Raw genomic sequence first — 23,204 nt, 5'->3', positions numbered from 1 at the left:
GCAACAGCAAGCTCTCCATATGTGCAGGAATGGCATCTTTCCCTGCTGGTCTCAGCTCTAACAAACACCTTCCCCAGGCACAAACAGCACCACAGCCATGTTCTCTCATTGCAGCAGCAGTGGCTTTAGCCTTCAAGGGCAGTGCCATCACTGTAGGAAGGGCATTATTCATGCTGTCCATACTCCAGTTCCTCTCTGTCTCTTTGATGGCAAGAGACTGGTTGTAGGCCAGAAACGGGAAATGTTTTGAGAAGGTCTGAGCTTGATGCAAAAATGGAGCCCTGAGTAGAAATAGGCAGAAATGACTGCTAGAGAAAAGGGAGGCAGAGGCCGAACGGAAGCGATTTCTGTCTGTTCCTATTCTGGGCTCATGCTCTAGTAAGGTGGCTTTCTGTCTCCAGGACATTGATACTCGGCTGGACGGAGCAGATCCTGCTGCCCTGTCACTGGCAGAGCAGAGCGTGCTCGCTGAGCTGCCGGGCGGGTTCAGGACCCTGGACAGAGCCGGGCTGCGGCGGCCCGGGGCGGGGTTGTGGGCTGCTTTTTGGGGCTGTTTTACTTTGAGGGGTGCAGGTTGTAAGCAGCCAACCTCTTCCCCGTGCTACTCCGGCGCTACGGCAAGCCCTGAGCCCCACGGGCACCGTCTCGGTACGAGAAGTTTCCTCCAGCGCTCTCCTAAAGGGCCGGCTAAGGAAAGTTAAGATCGGAGAGCGTGACTGCGGCGGGGCGAGGGGCCCCGACCACAGAGCCGCCGACTGAGGGTTCGGAATAGCACCGCGGCGGAGGGGGTCCGCTCGGGGCTGGGCTGTGCAGGGCTCCCGCCTCCCCTGTAACGCTTATTTTGTGTTTCTCTCTCTCTTCCCCCCCCGCCCCGTCACCCCGCTCCCACACCTCCCCGCACGCCGTAGACTCCGAGGCCTGCCGGGCCCCTCGCCCCGCTATCAGCTCTGCTCTCCAGCCCCTTTCTGCGGCCGCAGCTTCCCACCCGCCGGCCCTGCACACGCTTCATCTCGGCGCCCCGTCGAGACGCCACGGGGCCCCGCTTCGGCCCCACGGGCTTGGCAGCTCTGCTGGCCGGCACCGAGGCTGCCGCCCGCTGCCCGCTCGCCGCCCTGCTGCGGGGCCGCTGGGCTGAGCAGCCGCCGGCCCCGGCGCCGCCGCCGCCCAGCCGCCTCTCCCCGGAGCGCCGGAGATGGCCAGTATGCCACGGAGCCGCGCAGCAGCAGCCCCGCGCTGCCCCCGAGCCGCCCGGCGCCGTGAGTACCGCTCGTGGGGCCGCGTCCGCCCCTTCCTCCTCCTCCTCTTCCTATTCCCCGCACCGGGAAAGCCGCTCCCGCCCACGTGCCCCCAGCCGACACCGGCGTGGGAGTATCCAACGCTCCACGGGCAAAGCCCGCTGCTTCCCATCTGCATCCTCCCCAGAATGCTCCCGGAAGCCAGTGGCTCCAGCAAGGCGGCTCCTGCGGCCGCCCTGCTCCGCAGCCGGTGCACAAGGTGGGAAGGGAGCATCCCCGACGGCAGGGCTGCCCCACAGGCATCCCGGGAAGGCGCAAAGCGTTCGTGCAGCCGGACAGTCTCGGTTTCACGGGAAGACGGTGTCGCTCTGCCTGGGGACAGCGGTGACCCAAGCCAGCCGCTGCCGTCCCGTTAACCCTTATCCCGCCAACGGGCACGCTGGGCAGTAGACTGGGTTTGGGTCTGCCCGAGGGGCCGTGGTGTCGGGGCGTTATCGGTGAATAGTCCCCAAAATGTGGCGGTGTCGGTAAGGGCGCTGCTGAGACGACCTCCCGGAGGAGCGGGGAGGGAGCCGGGCCCGATAGCCCCTGACCGGGGCACACTTCTTCCAGGGGCTACCGTGGCCGGGGTGCATCGGTCCCGCTAAACCGGGACAGCTAGACCGAGAGAGCCCGTCGGCGGCGAGCTGTGTGCCCCTGGAAGACAAGAGGTGGCTGGGGGAGAGGGAGGATGCATCCTGCAGTTATTTAAAATGCAAGCGTGCTCCAATCCCGGGTTTATAGGCACGACTCCTATTCTTTAAGGCATCTATGTACATTAACACACCAGCACCGAGCCCCGCGGCGGCACCGCCGCCTCTGCAAGCCCTTCCCACCACCTCCCCTGCGCGCACACACTCTCACACGCTCTCACGCTGGTTTCTCCGGCATTCCCCCCCGCCGGCGCCGGCCCCATGGCTCCCCCCGCGCCCTCCGCACGCCGCCGGCGCCGTGCCGCCGCTGCGGCCGCTGCTCCCGTTGCAAACGGCCCCTGAATCGCAGCACTGCCCTGTGCTTGCCTCCCCGGGGACGGCCCTGCCGCAGCCCGCCCCGTCGTGCCTGGCCCGGAGGGGAGGGAGCGCGGGCTGCCGCCCTCGCTGCCCCCGGCTCCGGCCACGGCGAGCGAAGCCCATTCACATCCTCGGCCAGCGTCGTGAGACGAGCCCGCGAGGGCCGGGCGCATGCGCGGGGCTGGCGAGCAGCCGTCCCCGGGCGACCAGCCCGCCGCTACCGGAGGAGAAGCGGGCGAGGAATCCCGGCGGGGCCCCGCCGCCGACACCGTAAGTACCGCTCGGTCTCGCCCGGCAGCCGCCGGGCACCGCCGCACCGCGCCCCGGCCAAGTGCGGGCTCTTTGCCGGCAGCCGCGACCGCCGCGCTGCAGCTGGTGCCGCCCCGGGTGCAGCAGGACGGGACGGGAGGCGCTGCCGACGGCGCCCTGACCGGGAGCAAGCGGAGGGACCGGGCGCCAAAGGCGCTTCCTCTGGTTTCCCGGAGCGTCGGCAGCGCTGGGGCTCGCACCGCCCCGTCCTTCCCCACGGGCTCCCGGCGCCTCTCTCTCCGCGTCCCCAGCGTGTAACAGCGGCCACCTCGGCCCCGGGAGCGAGAGCAAGGCGCTCCCCCCGGGATCGGCCCTGCCGCCGCTCCCCGGGGCGGGATCGAGCCCTGCTCCGCGGCGCCTCCCTCGACCCATCGCTCGGGTCGATCGCTCTCTCCCGCCGTGCACCCAGGGGCCCTTCTTCCTCTTCTCAAGTGTGCGGATGAAAGCAAGGCAGCATCCATAGCAGCATCCATCACCCCTCACCCACCTCCGTGAGGGGAGTCCCGAGGTGCGGCCGTTGTTTGAGCCTTCCCCTGCAAAGTTAGGGAGATGAGCAGCAATAAGGAGAATTCCCATGTAGACTCTTCCAGTACAAGCCTGCCACATCATGTGTCCTCGGGTGAGAAAAAGAGCTCTTTCCGAGCTTCGTCATCAGCAGGTAATGAGAATTGGACACAACTGCAGAAAGTGAAATGAGATTATCCTTGTACATGCCAGTACAAGTTACAGCAGTTTAATACTGATGTAATTTACTTGATGTGCCCATTCCATTATTTCATGTTTGCTGCCGAAAAATGTAAGATCAAACTTTCTGTTAAGTGCTGCCAGTACAACATAAGGGTGAGTGAGGAGTCTCCTTGTACCTTTGTGCCCATTGCACAAATGAACATCAGCATCAGGCCCAACGCTCTGCGGAACTGCATACTGTGGTGCCGGTGTTGCTGGACTACAGGACCAAAACCAGTAACCATGAGTTCAGCTACACAGAGCACCAAAATTGCTATCAGCTAGGAGTCATACTTGTGCTCGGGTTAAAATTAGGAGCATCCTTCTAAACTAAGAGCATGTTCAACTCAACTGAACGTAAAACTAACACTGTGATTTATAAAATGCTCTAAGATGAGAGAACAGCTGCTTTATTTCCCCTTTAATTTCTTATCTACTTCCCTCCCCATCATTACTTCTTTAAGTAGCATTGCTCTGGATCACAAATAGTTAATCGTGGAAGCATCCCCTCAGCTGTTACACACCTCTTGAAAGGAACAGTTCGTGTTTCACAGAGGGAGTAGTAGGGTTCAGCTTAAAATACCAGGGAGGAGTTGTCAGAGTACAAGGTTTCTGTGCATCTTGGAGCCCAGGTCTCAAGGTGATGAACCTGAAGTGCAGACAACTACAAAGACTCAGCCAGTTATCAAAATTCATCCCATCTTTTTTTTCATCACTAGGAAAAGTTATCCCAAGAAGGCAGCAGGTCTTGGAAACACTGCAGAGGTCTCCTAGTGTTCAGAAACAAGAGCGTTCTTGGCTAGAGGTTCCTGACTCTGAACTTTGTAGGCATCTTCTAAAATTTGTCATAGCAATGGTGAAGCAAAGCAGCCCAGGAAGTGTCATGACCAAAACAACAGTGTGCAAAGTCAAATCCAGCTTTCAGTTGGGTCTGGTAATACTCCTCCTGGCTGATTCTGTGCCATTTGGCACTACAGCTGAGCTTGCAAGGCAGAGGGTTGCTACCACGGAGCATCCCCTGCCCAAGCACCCAGATGCCAGTGCAGTACAATCCGAAGTGAATCGCGACAATCGGAATCAATAGGAAAGGGTATGTGAATCACTACTTAATGCACCCCAGTGTGAGTCATCTTGATTCTAACCATCTTTCAGCCCGGTACAGTGTCAGTCAGCTCCTCACACAGTTCAATGTGAGTCAGATCTCGGCACCGAGTACAACATGAAGTGAGTCACCAGCTAATACGGCACCATGTGACTCCCATACCCAGTGCGAGTTGTCAGAGCTTCTGTGTGATATGAGTCACTTCATAGTACAGTAAAATGGGCTTTTTGGAGACCATTCATAATTGAGCACAATGCAACCAAGCGCTCAGGAGGAGATGATGGGAGTGAGCAGAGCAATCTGCTCTGTGCACCGGTTTCACTGTTTGCATAGTGAAGAGGTTTGTAAAATATTAGGATGAATGAATGAATTTTTTTTTTAAAGTGAGCTGCATAAAAATAACTGGAAGCAAATACTTCCTCTGACATTACAGGCAGACAGAGCAGGGCTGAAGCAGCAGTAAAACCCCAAGCATTGGAGAAGCCCAGGGTGTTTTTGTTTGTTTTTGCTTCCAAGAGAGCTGATCAGCCAGTGTGAACTGACATACATCCACTGAGGCTGACTCCAGCTGCCACGGAAGAGAAGGGCTGCCAACAGCCTGGGCTATGCAGAGGAGGACTTGACACTGGTGTAACTTAACTGCAGTTCACAACCTGGTTTGTGAAGGGACTCAGCATGGAACAAAGTTACACCCACGTTTGTATTTGTTCTGCTCCACTACTGCAGTACCCACATAAATGGCTGGACCAGAGCAACAGGTTAATTCTATCCAACTGGTGAAAAGCTTCTCATGTCTTTCCCATGTTACTGGAGAAATAATGACAGAGTGATCCTGCTGACTGCATGTTAGAGTAATGCCTTCAGTGAAGTATCTTGTGATAAAATACAAACCCATACTTTGCAATACTACCAGAGAAGATAACAGTGCATCCCTCTAAAAAAAAATAGGCAAAAATACTGAAACCCCAAGTAACCACATTTCTTAACAAGAAAGCAGATTTTACTCAGAAAAACACTTCAGTGTAGGAAGTTTTCTGCAGACAGTGGGCTGAGCTGGTGGCCAAATGTGCAGCACTGAATACCAGAGAAAAAGGAGTAGAAAATACCTAAGCCCTTGGTAAGAAAGAGACCTCGGTTACAGGTGACATGATCAAGGTACCATTACCGGTTACTGTGTGGGTGTGAGAAGCTTTCAGCCATTCCTTTTGAAATGTAAAGCAATCTTTAATCTGGATAAATGAACACAGCTCTTTCCAGCTACTGCTCCTCTGGAAAAATAAATTAAATAACCAGGTAAAGGCACTCAATTTCTGGACATTTTACATAAAAGCATCCCAGAATTGTTATTTAAGCTCATAGAATTTATCTATGCAATTTTATCCACTCAAGCCTTTGACAGACTTGGGTGCAACAAGGATATGAGAAGCTGTTTAATTCTGTGTGGCTGTCAGTCTCCTCTCTGGTAACCTCTGTCGTGCATTCACAAAGCCTCAACCATTTCAGTCACCCCACTACGATATGCCAAAAAAATCACTTTCAAAGAGCTCTTGCTCTTAACTCCCTAAGTGGGCAATCCGATAACTATGCCTAAAGCCTGTGCATATGTGTGGGTGAGATCATTAGCATCTATTATAATTCTTCTCTATCTAAAATAGTGCACTGCTTGATGCAGAAAGCCTGTGTGTCAGATTTGTCAATGAAGAGGAAGAAGCATGGGCATGGAGCTTCCTGTTCACATTTGAGTTGACAGTAAACTACCACAGGCTTCAGTGAGAGTATTCTGAGCAGCCCCAAATATTTCCAAATTAACAAAATACAGATTCAGAGACTTACTTAGAGCTTACCCCCAGTTTCAATCCTCTTATGACATTAGTAGATATGGACAGAATCTCTTTTTTCCAGCTCACTGGTTATCATTATTGGGGGGATCTGAAGAGACAGCAGCAATGGCCAGTTCTGTACCCTCACCTAATGCTTGCTAAAACCAACAGGTGGTTCTCCTTCTTTCATGCAGTTTGGATCAGGCCTCAATTATTGACTGAAAAGTAGCCAGGCTGTGATGACCCCCATCTGGGCACTCACTGCCACAGGGCTTCACAGGCTGTGTAGTTCCTGTGAAAGCCCCATGCTGGGGCTGCACAGATCAGCCCTGAGGACAAGTTAAGGCTTGTCCACCTGCCCGAGTGTAATGCGTGCAAGGAGGAAACATTATGCCTAAGGAATTACATTTAATAGAATCTCTGCACTTTGAGGTGAGAAAATGTCATTGTGCTTTAGCATAAAAAGAGGATAAAAGTATAAAATCCATTGTCTACAATCTTCCATGTGTCTTTTATTTGGGGTTTATTTGGTTGGGGCTTTGTTTTGGTTTTAAATTTGACATTTGTGGCTTAGATTTTAAACATTCCTCCTTTGAAGACTATTTGCTTGGTAGCCCACTATTTCTACCGAGACATTAGCAAATACTACAAATGTTACAACTAAGTTAAATATAATCTGAAGTGCTTTTAGCCAGGGAAACAGTTTCTGTTTCTGACCTTCACACTCCTTTGCATTTATCAGGTTACATACAGAACTGCCTCATAATCTGAATGTCAGACAGGCATGCCTTGGAGTGGAAAAGGTACAACAGACATATGTATTCCAGTACATCAAATTACTCTTAAGGCATACCATAGTTTTTCCACTATTATCAAAAGTAGCTTTTTTGGATGCTTGCTTAAATCCCTAGGTTTCTGGGGTTTTTTTAATTACCTAATAGCATTCAGTAATAAGAGCTTGTACTTTATATCTGAATCATAGATGCTAATAGCTGGATAAGAAGTAAGAACATGTGTCATTATTTTTCCTCTATTTTTGGTTTATTGCTTTTTAGGGACATAATTATAATGGACTAATTTTGTTATCATTATATAGAGAAAGACCTCGCTCTCCCTGAGACATCCAGAAACTGCACCAGGCATTTGCATAGATGTTACATTAGATTGACTTGAAACAGTGAACTAACCAGAAATTAACTGATTACTCCTACTTCCCTTTCTCAATTAAGTATTTGACTTATTTCGACAGTACTGTGGATTCCTCTAGGTAGGACTCACTGTGCCTAGATAAGTTTATGTTTCAATGTGTTGATTAACATCCAGAGTGGAGAATATGGCCCTTCCAGAGGCATTAAGGCTGCAAAATTGATCCAACTCTACATAGATTGCATAGAGGAGACTTGTAAGTAGCCAGTGACTCAGAAATTGTCAGATGAAACTTGCTGCAGATGCAGGAATGATCACTTAGGACAGTCTCTTGTACACAGTATAGTGTAGTTAGATATTTGTGTGTAGCTCAAGATAATCACGAGGGATGGATCGTGTGTGTGCTGGAGCGGTCCCAAGGAGCATGGGCCAGCTAGATCTAAGAACTGTACACAATTCAGAGAGTCTCATCTCATCCAGCCAACACCATCACTACAAGGACCTCTGCAACAGAAGCTCCTGTTGCCATCTGGACACTGACTGGCTGTCCTGTTCAGGGACTTGATGATGCACAGTGACTTCATATTACCAAAATCAGATCCCTTTGACTACTCAAGAAGCAGCAGAATAGAACCTTTTAGTCTTTCCCTATCTATATGAACCAGAAAGTCATATATTTTCTATTAAGTCATGGCTACCAAGAACTCACCAAGCAGACACAGGTGTCTTTGATAGTGGCATTCCTTTGTACAGTCAAACTGATGTAATTGGATTCAAATACATTTCATGTTATATCCAGCAATTGGCTAAAACTGTATCCAGGATGAGGTGAAACAATGCTGGAGGTGGTAGAGGTTGAAGTCCTTTGGTTAAAAGTATCTCACCTCGTTCCATCAGTAATCTAAAAGTGATTCCCAGAATTACACAATGGTTGAGGCTGGAAGGGACCTCTGGAGATCATCTAGCCCAACCCCATTACACAAGCAAGGTCAAGTGCAGCAGGTTGCTCAGGGCCATGTTTAGTCAGGTTTTGAGTATTTCCAAGGGTGGAGACTCTACAACCTTTCTGGGCAACCTGTGCTAGTGTTTGATCATCCTCACAGTGATTCGTATTTTTTAATGTTTAAATGGAATTTCCTGTATTTCAGTTTGTGCCTATTGTCACTTACCCTTTCATTGAGCACCAGTGAGAAAAGCCTGGCTTCTTCTTCCTCACTGCTTCTCACAAGATATTTATACACACCGTTAAGAAAACATGTGCAAGATAAGTGTCCCTCTCCAGTTTTTAAATCCCCTGTGTTTTCTTCTGCAACCCATTTTCAAGCAAGGCACGTAGCTGCTCCAGATGGTGGGGACAGAGAAGGCAGACCCCAGTTCTCAAAGCACAGAGAGCATCCAGCACAGAGGGTTCTCACACAATTTGCTCATTCTCATAGCACCTTCTAGAGGTCTGGAAATCTGAGAAGATAAAGGAGGCACAGGGAGTTTAGAGCAGTGACATTTCCATTCTGGGGTCTGGGAGATAACCTACAGAAAGAAAAGCCATTTCTGATTGGCTTGTTCTTCCTCAGCAAGACAAATTTTAGGATATGGATCTGTCTTGTAGTACAAAAACCTAGTAAGGGACTTTAGGGTAACAGAGAATTAAACAAGAGACCAGGGAGCACCTGAGGTTTCTGAAAGCTGGGTATATTCAGGGATAAACTTGCCACAAAATAGGTTGATGAATCCCTCCACTGGAACTCGGAAGTAACTTCTCCTCCTGGACCTTCCTCTCTTACCTTGAAGCAGCCTCAGTCATTAAGAGGGAAAGCACTAAAGTTCAGTGAGGTTACCCAAGTGACATAAGAAGAACCCCCAAAGCAGAGCAGTAATTTGAGCCTGAACCTGCGAGATGTTAGTCTTCCTGAATTTAAAAGGACATAAATAAAAACAGATCAGAATCCCATAGGTCTGAATCTTAAACTATTTAAAGAAATGTATCTAGAAGCCTGAACACACTTAAACTACTGTGGAAAAACTAGAACCATCCATCTCTACATTTACTTTATACTCAAAACAGTAAGAATTCTCTCACAGAATAAATACAAAACTATTCACAGTGGAAACAGAGAACAATAGTTTATGTGCACCAATGTACATTCACCCTCTGCATTTTCTTAGTTAGATGGAAAAGGTCACTCTCAGTGGCAAGATAAAACTCTCCCTGTTTGTAACCATCTGTGTAAATGCATCCAGGAAGCAGAAGGAGGATTTTTAAACAAAACATTTATATTTTGAAGAAAGGCATTTCAGACAATTCATACCACCTCTGCATAGCACCACCTGGTATTAAGTCCAACCTAAGATATGAAGTCACTTTTCTCTACAGCATAAATACAAGTACCAGATCAGATCCTCAGCTGGTATAAATCCTCTTCACTGGCCATAGTGAAGGGATGGAGTTTTTTAGCACTGAAAATTTGACACATGCTACACGTAATCAGCATTAAGACTCCAAAACTGCATGTATAATTGTCTCTTATCATGACAAGATCTTGATGTCCCAAAGAAAACATCCTCTTTGTTGACGGACATACTTCTATTTGATTGTCCGGGAAATGAAACAGAAAATACTTGACACTAGCAAGTAGCAAATCCATTTAAAAGCAGATACTAATTGCACGCCATGCAAATTAAAACCATGGAAAGAACAGCTCCATTTCAGTTTTATTTCACATTGTCAGCATTTTCTGCCAGAGCTATTCAGATCAAATAGGCGACTGTTGGGGGGGGGGGCGGGGGGGGGGCTGGTGTGACAACAGGCTGTATTTACCAATTGCCATTTTCGAAGTGCACACCTGGTAACAAGGAACAGAATATTTTGGCTGATGGAAGAACAGTTGCATTGATGTTTACAGAAAATGCACCAAGTTTATTTATTTTTTTCTAACTGCATTATGTCATTTCTCTGTGGAGAGAAATCTGCCCAGTTCAATCAGAAGTTCTTTCCAACTTCAATGCTGTATTGACTGAAAACCAGTCTCCTGTCAGACTTAAGTGATCTACCTGACAGGGCCACGTGTAGGCGGATGGCTGTACACCCTTGCTCTCCTCAGGAGTGCACCCTTTTATTCTACAGCCAAATAACAGCTCTGAACTATGCCTCATCCTTTAATGCACTTGCTTTTACACACACTTCAGCTCTCAGAGCTCCTTAAGCTCGAAAGTCTTCCAACTGATTGTTACTACTAAGGTTTTCCCTGCCCAGCTCTATACCTGCATTTCTCTGCAACATCATACTACTGGTTTAAGAAAACAGAGATCATTATTTGAGCATCACAGTCATGTCGTAGGGTCAAGTTTAGGCCAACCCTTATGGTACTTAATGACATACAGGAGCTGGCGGGGGAGCAATACCCATGTGCCTCTTAGCCTTTTTCCTCACTCCACCACTTGTGTAACTAAATGTAGGTGTCAACAGATAAAATTTCCTTTACAACTTCAAAGTAAGCCGTTAGATCAAAATGCTGTTGATGATTCAGATTTGTTCATTATTAAAACAACCTGATCACCCACAATATCAGTCTAGCAAATAAAGAAAGCCCTCTCGCACAATTAGCAGTCACACTGGTTTTGGTTACAGTTTGTTGAGGCTCTTTGGGTTAATAATGTGAAAGAATGAGCTTGAAGAGGTTGCTAATCACTGGTACCATGTACTATAGCAGTAGGAGCCACAGGTGAATAATTCTTCAACAAATACATACTGTTAATCTCACCATTGATGCAAAGAACACAGGCACTAGGTTTACTAATTGGTTTTACACAGTACATCACCCAGTCTGACCATCTGATGTCCCAGATTAACAACCATAACATTATATGAACAGAAGATCTTTTTACTTGGAGGTCTAAAAAAACAAATCATCTCCTTTTTGCACTCAGGCAACTGAAGTCTACAAGGGCAAAAAACCAGCCACCTCCATTCCCACAGACCCACAAGTCAGCCAAGCAACTGTTTAAATTGTTGCTAGTGTGGGCTGTGCTATAAAGAAACAGGAATTTTTGTAAATTACTCAAATAATATTCACTGTAGATGCTCATAAATCTACTGTCCACTCCTGCACATAGCACAACCCAAAACAGTAATTGGAGCAGTTGTCTGGAAGGGCTCATTACACAGCTGTGGTGGCTGCAGCAAGAAGCAGCAAAGCATGACAGAGAACTTGGACAACCTATAGTGAAGTTCTGGATAGAGGTAGCAGGAAAACAATTACATACATAAAACAGGGTTTTCTGTTTGCATCCCATTAACAGCTCTGTCATTAGCTCACTACAAGCTCTCATCTCTATGACTTTTTTCCCATACACCTTCCAAGATCATTATACTGCTCTGTGTACAGTCATACTTGGACAGCCTTAATACTTTTTAAGGTACTTTTCTTTGAAAAACAATCCCTAGATGACTTGCACAAACTCAGTGTCTGTGTCTTTGTTTCTATTCCAACCAAGAAGCAGCTTAGGGGAGAACAAAAGCAGCAGATAGGGAGCTCATAGTAAACTTCTTATACCACCATACACAGCTGCAAAACTGTAGGGTTTGGGTTTGCCTGGTTTACATCTTTTTTTTTTCTTTTTTTGAATTACATCCCTTTTGTAAAAAGCAAAGAAATTTAGAAAGCCACTATATATCCATTAATATACATGTGAAAGTAAGACATGTCCTTTAGGCAGAGCCCATCTCTTTACTGTGCATTCAGTGGCTCATGTCTGGCAGTGCATGACCTCAGTACAATCACAGCTGGGATACACCCTTGAAACAAATTGTGCTGCAAACATGAACATTTTCACTTTAGTTTGCAATTCTGGTTAGAGGGTGAACCACAAAACCCTAGACTTCTAATGTAAGACATCCATTTCTGCAGATTAATCATTCCTATGCAGCCAAAGGGAGCTGGTCCAGGTGGAAAGGTTAGATAGAATGATGTGCTTGACAACAGCTTGGGGAAAAAAAAAAAAAGGCAGGGAAGAATTAAGTTAGAGAAATGATGCTGGGATGGATCACTCATTGCTTGTGCTGTGAAATGGACCAGTCTGATACGTTTTTGTCCTAATACTGTCTGCCAAAGGAGTTTCTACAACTTTGTAATAACCTGTACCGGTGCTCAGCTCTCTACTTTGCTATCTATAAAAATGAAACCTAGATTTTACTTAGCCCAAGCTAACTCATTATTTCTCTCTGAAAGAAACAGAGAATAGAACACCATAACCTTTTACTGATCAGATAATCAATATGCTTCTCAGTTCCCCTTTCTACATTAACAACCCAAACTCCTACAGCTTTTCTGCATAAATCATACTTTCTAAACATCTTGTTAGATAGAAAAGATGCTCTTTCTTGGCATGCAATACCCATAGTACTTGCACAGAGGAGTAAATTATTTCCTGTATCTTACCACAGTATTCCTGTTCATACACCACAGAACTCACATCCAAATTAGTTTGTGATCCACTCCAAGCGTCTATCAAATGTACAGGAAATACATGCACGATAATCACTGAAGAGCTCTGTAATTCAAGAGCTTGAGTTGTCTTTAAGCCAATGGATACATTCTAGTCCTGTTTCTCTTAATTCCCATTACTCTAATACAGCTCTGTTATGAAAGCATCTAAAAATATATTTCAGAGAAAGTCTTTATCACATAAATGACCAAATTACTTGCTTACTCCATAAGTTGGCATACATCTGACAAATAAAAATGAAAATGCATCATTTAATCTGAAAAAGTGTTTTGTATTTTTGTGTTGCTCGATCCTTCATTTTCTGCAAACTGTGTGAAATATCATGCAATGATGAGCATTCATAAAACCCATAGCACCAGAAAACTTACAAGTAAGGCGTATGATTCAGAAATGAAACAAAGACATGATGCTGCTGGACAGTTTTTGCCATACAGCTACTTCTATACTCTTCCTTTTCACTAAAGATGTCAAAGAGTAATTCTGAAGAACATGAAATGGTAACAATCGATGCAGAAGATTTCTTGAATTAAGTCTCAGTGGGATGAGGTAGGGAGGAAGAGTGTATTCTTCCTACTTCTGCCATCCTTTACCTTGCTTCTTAGAAAAAAAAGCAAACAGGAACTGGCTTTTCTACTTCAGACCATTGTTAGTTCAATTGTAATAGAGATTAGAGATATGAATGTGTGAACTATCCACATACAACATCTCAAAAGAGAGAGTAGCTGGATTAGTCTGTATAAACTGCACAGTATCTGAATCCAAGCTATGCTTTTCTAATCAATAATGCATTTACTGTCCAAAGCAGCCTGGAATATTGTTAGATACATTATCATTCCAATAATGGTTTATATGCTATCATTTTCGAATCGAAATACAAAAATCCTCTATTTTAAAAAGTGTAGGTATCTGGAAGGGAATTAGTATTTAGGGCTTCATTCTATTCCTGTGAATCTAAAACTCTGAAGGAAAGAAATCTGAATCTACAAATATATTCTACGTTTCGCCTTTATTCTTCCACGTTTTCAAACAAGAAAGATTGTGGGGGTTCTAGGAGCCATGTTCTTGCTCTGATTTTCTATTTCTGGCCATTTAGAGATTGCTTGTTAGATTAGGTGAACAGAGTTACAAGATGGGTTATCAATTCTATCTGTATTGTTGTTCTTACATTTCATTCTCCCTGCAAAACAGGTGCATCTTCTTCTCAGCATGTCATGCATTTCCTCTTGGGAGAGTGGGTGGTTCTCACAGAAATAAAAAGTATTAAGCTCTGTAAGAAACAAATTCTGCATAAAAAAACCATCCAGCAAAATGTAATGCTGCACTCTGATGAAATAATCTCCTTTTTTCTCCTGACACTTCTTTGGAGTCTGTGGCAATGTCTCTGCATTCTCCCTCAAGTTACAACAGGAATATTTCCTAAACCCGGCTGAGCATTTCAGAAAGGAAGAGAACTTTTAACCCTCCAGTGTTTAGTTCATCAGATTATGAACTTTCATGTCTTGTATTCAATTATCGATTTTAAAAGAACTCAAAATCGGTAGCAACTACTTTTAATTCCCCCCCAGTTGTCATGGCCTCAAAAGGTTTAGCGACCTGAAAAAGCCTACACACACAGGGAACCCATGACACAGGAGGATGACTAGCAGTAGCATATCCAAAAATCAAATACAATCAAAAGAAAGACTCATCTTTGTACAAGCTGGCATTTCATCTATAAAAGACATCTGTCACTTAGATGTGGCACAACACTCAGCATAATAGGAAGAGCATTAAGTGCGGTACAGCAGATTTGAAGCTCATAGAGAGAGAGGTCAGAAAGGGACAGGGACTTCAAGGGTACTTGTCATTAACACCCCTTCTCTGCACAATCTGTAGAATTCAGGCTCCAAAAAGGTGTCCTAGAACAGTGCAAAAACCATGACCTTCCACCAAAACCAAAACCGTGGTGCTTCCACCAAAATTGTTTCATGCTGTCTTCAGCTGGGGAGGCAACCAAAAACCTGCATGTTAAATAATAACATCCAGTCTTGTGCTTTTTTGTGCTTTCTCCATTAGTAATTCCTCATCTTACAGAAACAATTGACAACTCCTTGAGAGAAACACACATTAAAGAAACCATGTCAGTCAAACCTATAATGGACAGATAAGCACTGGCCCTTCCGTTTTGCTACAGGGCATCCAGCAGGTTTGAGGCATCACCAAAGGCCAGATTTTCAGGAGAGCCCAGAAGTCTCGGTTCAGAGCTTCAATCACTCAGCCTGTGCATTGGCTAATCAAGAGAAAGAGAGAAACAAAGAAAGAAAATAGGATCTTAACTACCCCTACTCTGTACCATTATTTTTAGGACTGGCCTTTAAGTCAAAGCCTCAGGAAACCCTTTGGAACTCCTAGGCTTATATATCACTGTACTAAGAGCTACAGCTCTTTGAGAGCCCTCACTTCCATTTTTTGCTCTCTGCATTATCACTGCATTCTCTTTGTATTCCCACCCATGTGCAGAAGTCATTACCCCTTTGCCTTCCATCAGAACACTTAATCATCTTCCAAAGCATTCAACACCCAAGAGCTTCTGTAGGGAAAAATAAAAGAAAATCAGGCATTTAGCTCTTCAATTCCTTTGGGGCTGTGGCCTTAAGCACTTCTTGGTAAGACTTTTAAGGCAAATAAAAGGAAAAAAAAAGAGATCTATATGTTTCTTACTTCCCCCTTTTCTTGCTGTCTTGTAGCCCATGGGATCAGAGCGGATGGAGATGCGCAAACGGCAGATGTCTACGACCCAAGAGATCCCAGGTGCTGCACAGGCTCCGCTCAGCACAGGAAATCAAGGGTCCAATGCCTGCTGCTTTTGTTGGTGCTGCTGCTGCAGCTGCTCATGGTAACCCCTCTCATTCAAGCCTCTGGGGAACAGAACAGCAGGGGAGGGGGGCAATAGCCAGCATAAAGACAACACAAGCCAAACAAAACAGCTGGGTAATTCTGCAAGTCTGGAACTAAGCAAGATTACTGTGCTCTAGTACTATGCACAACCTTCTACTCTAGTTTACTCTATTTTTTTTTTTTTACTCTGCCATTGAAATAATTTATTTTTTTTAAATTATCTCTGTACAGTATATCTGTTGTACTTTTGTTGTCAATACTGTGTAATAGGAGGTCTGTTTCATGCATGACTGGTTCTTCTCAGCCTTGAGCTTCAACAGGGTTTCCACTAAAAACTGAAAGCAACACTAGAATATGTCACAGCTTTAGATTCAGGACTGGGACTTAACCATCAGCACAGACTGTTAAGTGAAGTTAGGAGAAGGTGGTAGAATTTGTACGTCAGAAAGCAAATAACCGGGTGCCCAACACTGTTCTTTTATTTCACAGGCAACTGGATCTGTTGTCATTAATTACTGTTGCCAGCTGATCCTTAGGATCAGAGACTTCAAACACTGTGGGTATTTGCTGAAGATGAAGAGTTAAGCAAAACATAATTCAGAAGAACTCCCATGAGAAGTGTTAAGGAGGAAAATTTATCAAGGAATCAAAGCAGGAGGAAAAGGAATCACACAGCTCCTTAAACTAATGATGTGTTCGCATCTCTCTCTCACCAGCTCCTCCAGATCCAAGTGATTTCATTCAAAACAAGCTTTCCCTACTCAAAGTCCTGTATCTGGTTCAAGGCCAAATGTTAATTACTGGGCAAGACCAGAACTTGCATTGAAATAAAAAGTCTTAAACAACTGTAGGAGTTCAACTGAAACACTGAGAGCAAGCTAAGTTCTTCTTACAAGTGCTATCCACCATATACACACTTCAAAGCAAGCAAACCTGGCACTGAGGTGAAGGGGAGAAGTCAGAAATAACATGATAGCCCAGACTAGGCAATTAACCCACCATTTTTTTTCCAACAGGAGCTGATACAAATGCTTTGCAGTATGCTATTAAAGGCAAGAGCAGGCTGATCACTCCTTTGCTATTAGTATTCAGCTCATCAGAAGCAGAGATACCCACTTCTGCCCTCCCTAATGCAAATAGTTAACATTTTGTGAGGACTACAGGGTGCTTGGAATCAAGATGCCAAGTATTCTGGCTGTGATCCCACCAAGTTTTCCAGGAGGTGCTTAGAGGTAAACTATGGGAGAGTTTAAGGAAATATTAAATACTGTACCCATACGGGATCGGAGTCTGCCACCTCACAGGACTGCATCTATGTTAAAGCATCCCAATACAAATTCCAGTGTCATCTGCATACCTGTCCAGTGCAATCTTATAGAATCATACAGCATGGTTAGAGTGGTTAAAGGTTCCATAAAATGGACTCTCAAGTGGCTCAGTCAAGAGTTGCATTACACAAACACAAGTCTTTCCATAAAAGGGAAAAAATAAGGCACATTTATCTACTAAGAGTACATCAAATTTGCATTATCTTTTAAATTGTTGATAAACTGCTTTTTTGCCATTTTACCTGATATTTTCCAGGATGCTCGTTTTCTGTGCACCTCTCTATTCAAACAATTCAAAGAAAGCAATTTACTCAATAGGGTCTGTGAAAGTACCTGAATTTCATGATGCCTAACATTCCTATTTGCATTTCAGAATCACCTGGGAAACCAGAATAACCTCCAAAACAGAGCAGCTTGTTTTAGCTTTAAAATAATTTGATTTTTTTGAGAACAATTGTTTTCTAGTAGCAAGAAATGCAAAACAAACCGTAATTATGCTATTTATATTCCCTATTCACAGAGCTTTTCCTCAAAATAGCTCAAGCACTTTGAACAGAAAAATTATGAATAGGAATAAAAATAGCAGTCTACATGAGTCATGCAGCTAAGTTGCTGAACATCCAATATTCAGCATACTCTTAATAGTAGATTTAGAGTGAAGAATTAGTGAAATGAGTCTCAGCTGGATGCTCAGAGCTTGCGTTCATTCCTACAGCCACAACTCAAACCTCCAACCTGTTACTTTTCCAAATCCTAAGATGAAGTATTGCTCTAGTCTGTTTTTCATTACCTGTACCTTTCCAGGGAAAGAGCCTGCCTGAGAGGCATTTTCTGAGGAATGACATGTTCTCTTAAAGAAGCTGTTATTGCTTTTGTCTTTTTTTCCCCCTTCATAAATTATCCTATGAAGATACTTTTCTATTGGATCTGTTGGTTCCCCTCAATCCAAAAATAACTGTCAAGCATATTATTTTTATCTGAGTGTGATTAAAAAAATGCCAGAATCCTATATATCCCAAAAAAACAGAGAACAATACTAGTTAGTTTTTAAATTTTATTCTGAAATGGTGAACTGAAATCTCAAAATCATAGAATGGTTTGAGTTGGAAGGGACCTTAAAGCTCATCCAGTTCCAACTGCCTGCCATAGGCAGGGACACCTTCCAGTAGACCAGGTTACTCAAGGCCCTGTATAACCTGGCCTTGAACACTGCCAGGGATGGAGCAACCACAATGTTTCAGATGAGACATACTCATTTCCAGTCAAACTCAAAACGAGATTGAGCAATTATTTATCTGCTTTTCATGCCACAGGCCTCACATTCTTAAGCATGTATTAGCACTTTCTTAAAGTTGCAATCAATTACCATACTGTCTGGCTAGATCTACATCTGAAATCCAAATGATGCTTACAGTTCCAACATCACATATGGAAGCGTCTAGCTTGCTTAAAACTTGCGCTCCAGCTTCTGAACTCTAGTTTTTTGGTAACATGGCATCACCACTCTAAACCAGAGTCTTGGCAAAGCATCATGCCCTATAGATATAAAAAATAGCAAAGAAGAAAAAAGATCAAACAACGCCAAAACCAAACCAACCAACCTGGTCTAGTGCAAGGAGTCCCTGTCCATGGCAGAGAGGTTGGAACTAGAGGTTGGAACTAGAGGTGTCTTCCAACCCAGACCATTCTGTGATTATATGAGCCTTGAAATCTAACTCATAACCAGTGCATCAGATCTAACTTAAGTAAAAAAATTGCATTGAGCATACACAGTATCATAAGCATCAATAGAGAGCAGATCTGCTGCGTAATAAAGGTTACATGTGTGTACATTTATTCATAGATATACATCCCATATATGTATACACATACACATGTGTGTGTATATATATATATATATAAACACTTGTGATTTTATATATATATACATATATATATATAGGCACTTGGACTTGATTATCTTCATGAGTCCCTTCTTACTTGATATATTCTGTGAATCTACAACCCTTGTATAGAAAATGTATGTGATACAATATTGAATATCATTCTGCTACATTAAAGTTTGCCAGGTTTATTCAAGTGTAAAATTCATGTCAGAGTGTAACTATGGGTAATGTGGCTACTATTAGGTTTTGCTACCTAATTTCTTTCAAATATCAGAGGAAAAGCATCTAGTGTACCTTCAGCCTCTTCCTCTATAAAGCTGGCTGACATTTTATTTGCTACCTTGCAGTCTTACTGTTAGAAATCAAGAGGAAGAGAGAGCAAGGAGGACATCTCATGAACTGCAAGCAGAGGGTATTCCAAACTGTGAGGAAAGGTATGGTCTTTACCAAGTGTTCTGTCAACCTAAAATGACATAAAGCCAACAAAACATACTAAATAATTAAAGTGAATTACCCAAACTTGTCGTTTATGTGGAATTTGCAGTCACCTGCCTTTTACCTCTTAAGGAACCAAGCTCTATAATCTTTTACCTTATTTATACAGAGGATGTAACTGCATCCCCACTTTCATAGCAGGACAGATCAAAACCAGCACTGCCAACAGTCTCCTTTCCTGAAATTAGTTTAAAACACATCCTGTTCTCACCCAACAGCTATGTAACGAAGGTAACTGGCAGTGCTTAGCCTTACAACAATAATAAAGAGGAGCTCAAATCCTCCCAAGAGTCAGGTAACTGCCTCTTGCTCAGACAGGTAGGAGCACCTGTAACAGACAGGAGGGTACCTTTTATAGGATTTTGAATCATTGCTTCTTTCTACATATTTTCATTCAGTTTCTAACAGTGATTCAACAAGAACTATTGGGTATAGAAAAAAATGCTTAGCTGTTTCAGAGGGACTTCTTTGTTGCAATTACTTTGAGCAGTAAATTGCCATTTCAGCATTGAAGCACTAGCAATCATCTGCATCTGAGTTTTTGATAAGCACACTTTGAAAAAGCATCTCATGTTTACTAGAGTTTGCACTGGGTAGGTCCAGTGAGGAATGGAGCCCCATGAACCTTGTGATTTTGCTCCATCGTGATGGTAGCTGCAAACAGCTTGAGTAACAGTTATTCATTTCTCTCTTCTTGTCCTCTCATTCCTCCTCCTGTCCTCTTCTTCCTCCTCAAGCCCTGCTCCTACTCTTGAAGAAGTAAATGCCTGGGCTCAATCATTTGACAAGTTGATGCTTACTCCAGCTGGCAGAAATGCTTTTCGTGAATTTCTACGAACAGAATTCAGCGAGGAAAACATGCTTTTCTGGATGGCCTGTGAGGAACTGAAACAAGAATCCAACAAAAGTGTCATTGAAGAAAAAGCAAGACTAATTTATGAAGATTATATTTCTATCCTTTCTCCAAAAGAGGTATATTAACTTTCCCTAATATGTTCTTTGATGCTGCTTTGCACAGTTAGTTCTATCATGTGTTTAAAGCTACAATACTCAGGGAGTACTTGCCCCTCTATTCCATTGTCATCAAGTAGGAATTTAGGGGAAAAAAAGGCAGACCCATTGTTGAGGATCTCACCTCAAAACTGCTGAAAGCAGTCAAAGCTACTTTCACAGGCTGCAAAAGCTCTGCCTATGCTACCCTGCCATTCTGGTGTGAAGTTTTTAGTTTGAGGCGCAAATATACAGATGATCACTTTATCCCTGATCAAATTTTGTTGCACAAATGAGTTTCTTTATTCTTTGCACTAGAAAAGGGACGTGTGCCTCTGCCCAAAAGCACAGCAACCACAAGTAGTGTTATTTGCAAAGCACAAATTGCTCAAAGAGCAGCTGGCAAAATATGGCAGAGAACAAACATGCTGACTGCCTGAAAGTTTTCAAAACTACTCATCACTGTTGCTGTTAGCAAACGTGTCAAATTTTGAAGACACTTCAGTTCAGTTTGAATATAATCCTGCCAAGTGGACTGGGAATTGAAACCTTCCAGCATCATTGCAAAACTCAAACTTAATTGTTTGTGGTGCAAGCTATACTTACGTATTTATATAAATGCTCTTTAAATCTAGTCAGCCTATTCTGGTAATACTAATGTCTCTCTACTGACACAAGAGCCTTGCAGAAAAAAAGAACATTATTTGTGTGTTGCATGGAGTCATTATATAGCCATATCTGTGGTTCACAGCAATTCACCCTACTTTTTAACAGGAATTTGATTAAGCAACAGCTTAAAACAGGGTTACAGTTTCCGTCTGCGTCATGCTGCTTGCTCCAAATTCAGTCTCTTTACAATAGCACTAACTCCCAAGGAAACCAACTGTCACAAAAAATTACAAATTCTCTCTATTACAGAGCAGGAGGTTGGTCTGGAAATAGTCCACCAGTCTCTCAGGTTTCAGTAATAATGGGATCACAGCCAGCCTTGTCCAGAGTAAAGTCGCCTTAGGGAGAAAATTTCTGTATATCCATACTAAAGATACTACTACTTCCAAATTTCAACACAGTCATTTTTCTGCCCAAGTATATTTATCACTTTTTACACTATTGAAGGACACCAGCTGAAATCACAGAATGTTTTGGGTTTGGAAGAGAACTTAAAGCTCATCCAGTTCCAAACTCCCTGCCATGGGCAGGGACACCTTCCATTAGACCAAGTTGCTCATAGCCCCGTCCAACCCAGCCTTGAACACTGCCAGGGATGGGGCAAGCCACAACTTCCCTGGACTTCCCTGTTAAAGTGCCTCACCACCCTCACAGAAAAGAAATTCTTAGTATCTAATCTAAATCTACCGTCTTTCAGTTTAAACAAGACTGCCTTTTCAAACAGTAAAACAAACCTAACCCCCTACATGTACTATGTGCCAATATTATTTACGTAACTTTCTGTTTTAATATGCAGGTCAGTCTGGACTCCAGAGTAAGAGAAGTCATTAACCGAAATATGCTGGAACCCTCACAACATACCTTTGATGACGCACAGCTTCAAATTTATACCTTAATGCACAGAGACTCCTACCCACGGTTTATGAACTCTGCTATTTATAAGGACTTGCTTCAGTCCTTATCTGAAAAATCCATTGAAGCATAGAATTTTTTTCTTAAATGTATTTATTTTAAAACAAACAGAACTCTGGGCTACATCAATCCACAGGGAATTTAAAATTAATCAGATATTTACCTGAAAATAACTCAGGCAAGTTTTACTACAGACTGAATGATTTAAACCCGCACAAGGCTCTTTCACAATCAGCTAACTACAATTTCTGATCAAATTCAATGTGTCTTTGCAAAAGAGAATGAAGAGAATGATGAGAAAGTGTTGTTCAAAAACTGCAGTATTTCTTTTTCTTCAAACACAGCATGCAATTCAGAAGCAAAACTGTTAGCAGCATATGTCTGAGGCACAAATACCAAGTGAGCACGAAGACATTTTATTTATAAGTGGACTGTTAGAATTTTCTGGAAAACTAAACCAGTTGCCCCATCCACAGTGTGCCCCAAGGGAAAAGAGTACTGTCAATATCTGGGTTACATGAGACAAAGTTTCACATACACCTGGCTTATGTATGGTCCACTTCTCTTGGTATATTTAATGAGTATACAGTGCAATAATGGAAATTGGTATGGCAATCTCAAGTTTATGGAAGATAATGGTTAAAATCATGCTGCCTACAAAAGTCTTTTGCTGAAGAATTGTTATTTTACTATTAGAGTCTGCTGAATGCATTTTTAAGTTCATACTGTTGATGTTTATAAAGTTAAATTATTTGCTCAAGAGGAAGAAGAGTCTGGGCATTTAAATTCCAAAACAAAGCACAAGAGTTCACACATATTCTTCTCTTCCCTTGGTAGGTAGATGTAAAAACTCTTCACTATTTGTTCCTGAGAGGATGGCAGTTATCAGCTGTCTTGATTTTGTACATATTAAATTGTCCCATTATCTCACAGATCTTGTAAGGTTTCTATTCCAGATACACACATATTTAATTGAGAAAAGAAGGAAGCTAGAACTATTCTGTTCTCATACAGCACTATTTCAGACTGTCCAAAAGAAAAGCAACAGCTCTATCCACTAATAAATCATGTTCATTTACAGTATCCCCAAAGCATTACACTTGACTTCTGACTGCATCTCAAAAATCAGTAATCACAGGAAATTCTAGGAAGAAAGTA

The 23,204-nt window shown here is 43.6% G+C and overlaps 1 protein-coding gene across 1 annotated transcript; it reads left to right on the top strand.

Moving 5' to 3' along the window:
• Window positions 1-1,194: 1,194 nt before the first annotated feature.
• On the top strand, window positions 1,195-22,856 carry RGS20 (regulator of G protein signaling 20). The gene is made up of 5 exons (XM_034069617.1): window positions 1,195-1,256; window positions 15,616-15,764; window positions 19,328-19,414; window positions 20,213-20,447; window positions 21,931-22,856. The coding sequence occupies exons 2-5, from the start codon at window positions 15,619-15,621 to the stop codon at window positions 22,117-22,119; spliced, it is 657 nt and encodes a 218-aa protein (XP_033925508.1). The 5' UTR covers window positions 1,195-1,256; window positions 15,616-15,618; the 3' UTR covers window positions 22,120-22,856.
• The last annotated feature ends 348 nt before the right edge of the window (window positions 22,857-23,204 follow it).

The sequence above is a fragment of the Melopsittacus undulatus genome, chromosome 1 (assembly GCF_012275295.1).
Source record: "Melopsittacus undulatus isolate bMelUnd1 chromosome 1, bMelUnd1.mat.Z, whole genome shotgun sequence".
Lineage (NCBI taxonomy): Eukaryota > Metazoa > Chordata > Aves > Psittaciformes > Psittaculidae > Melopsittacus > Melopsittacus undulatus.
This window is presented reverse-complemented; position numbering and strand designations above follow the sequence as displayed.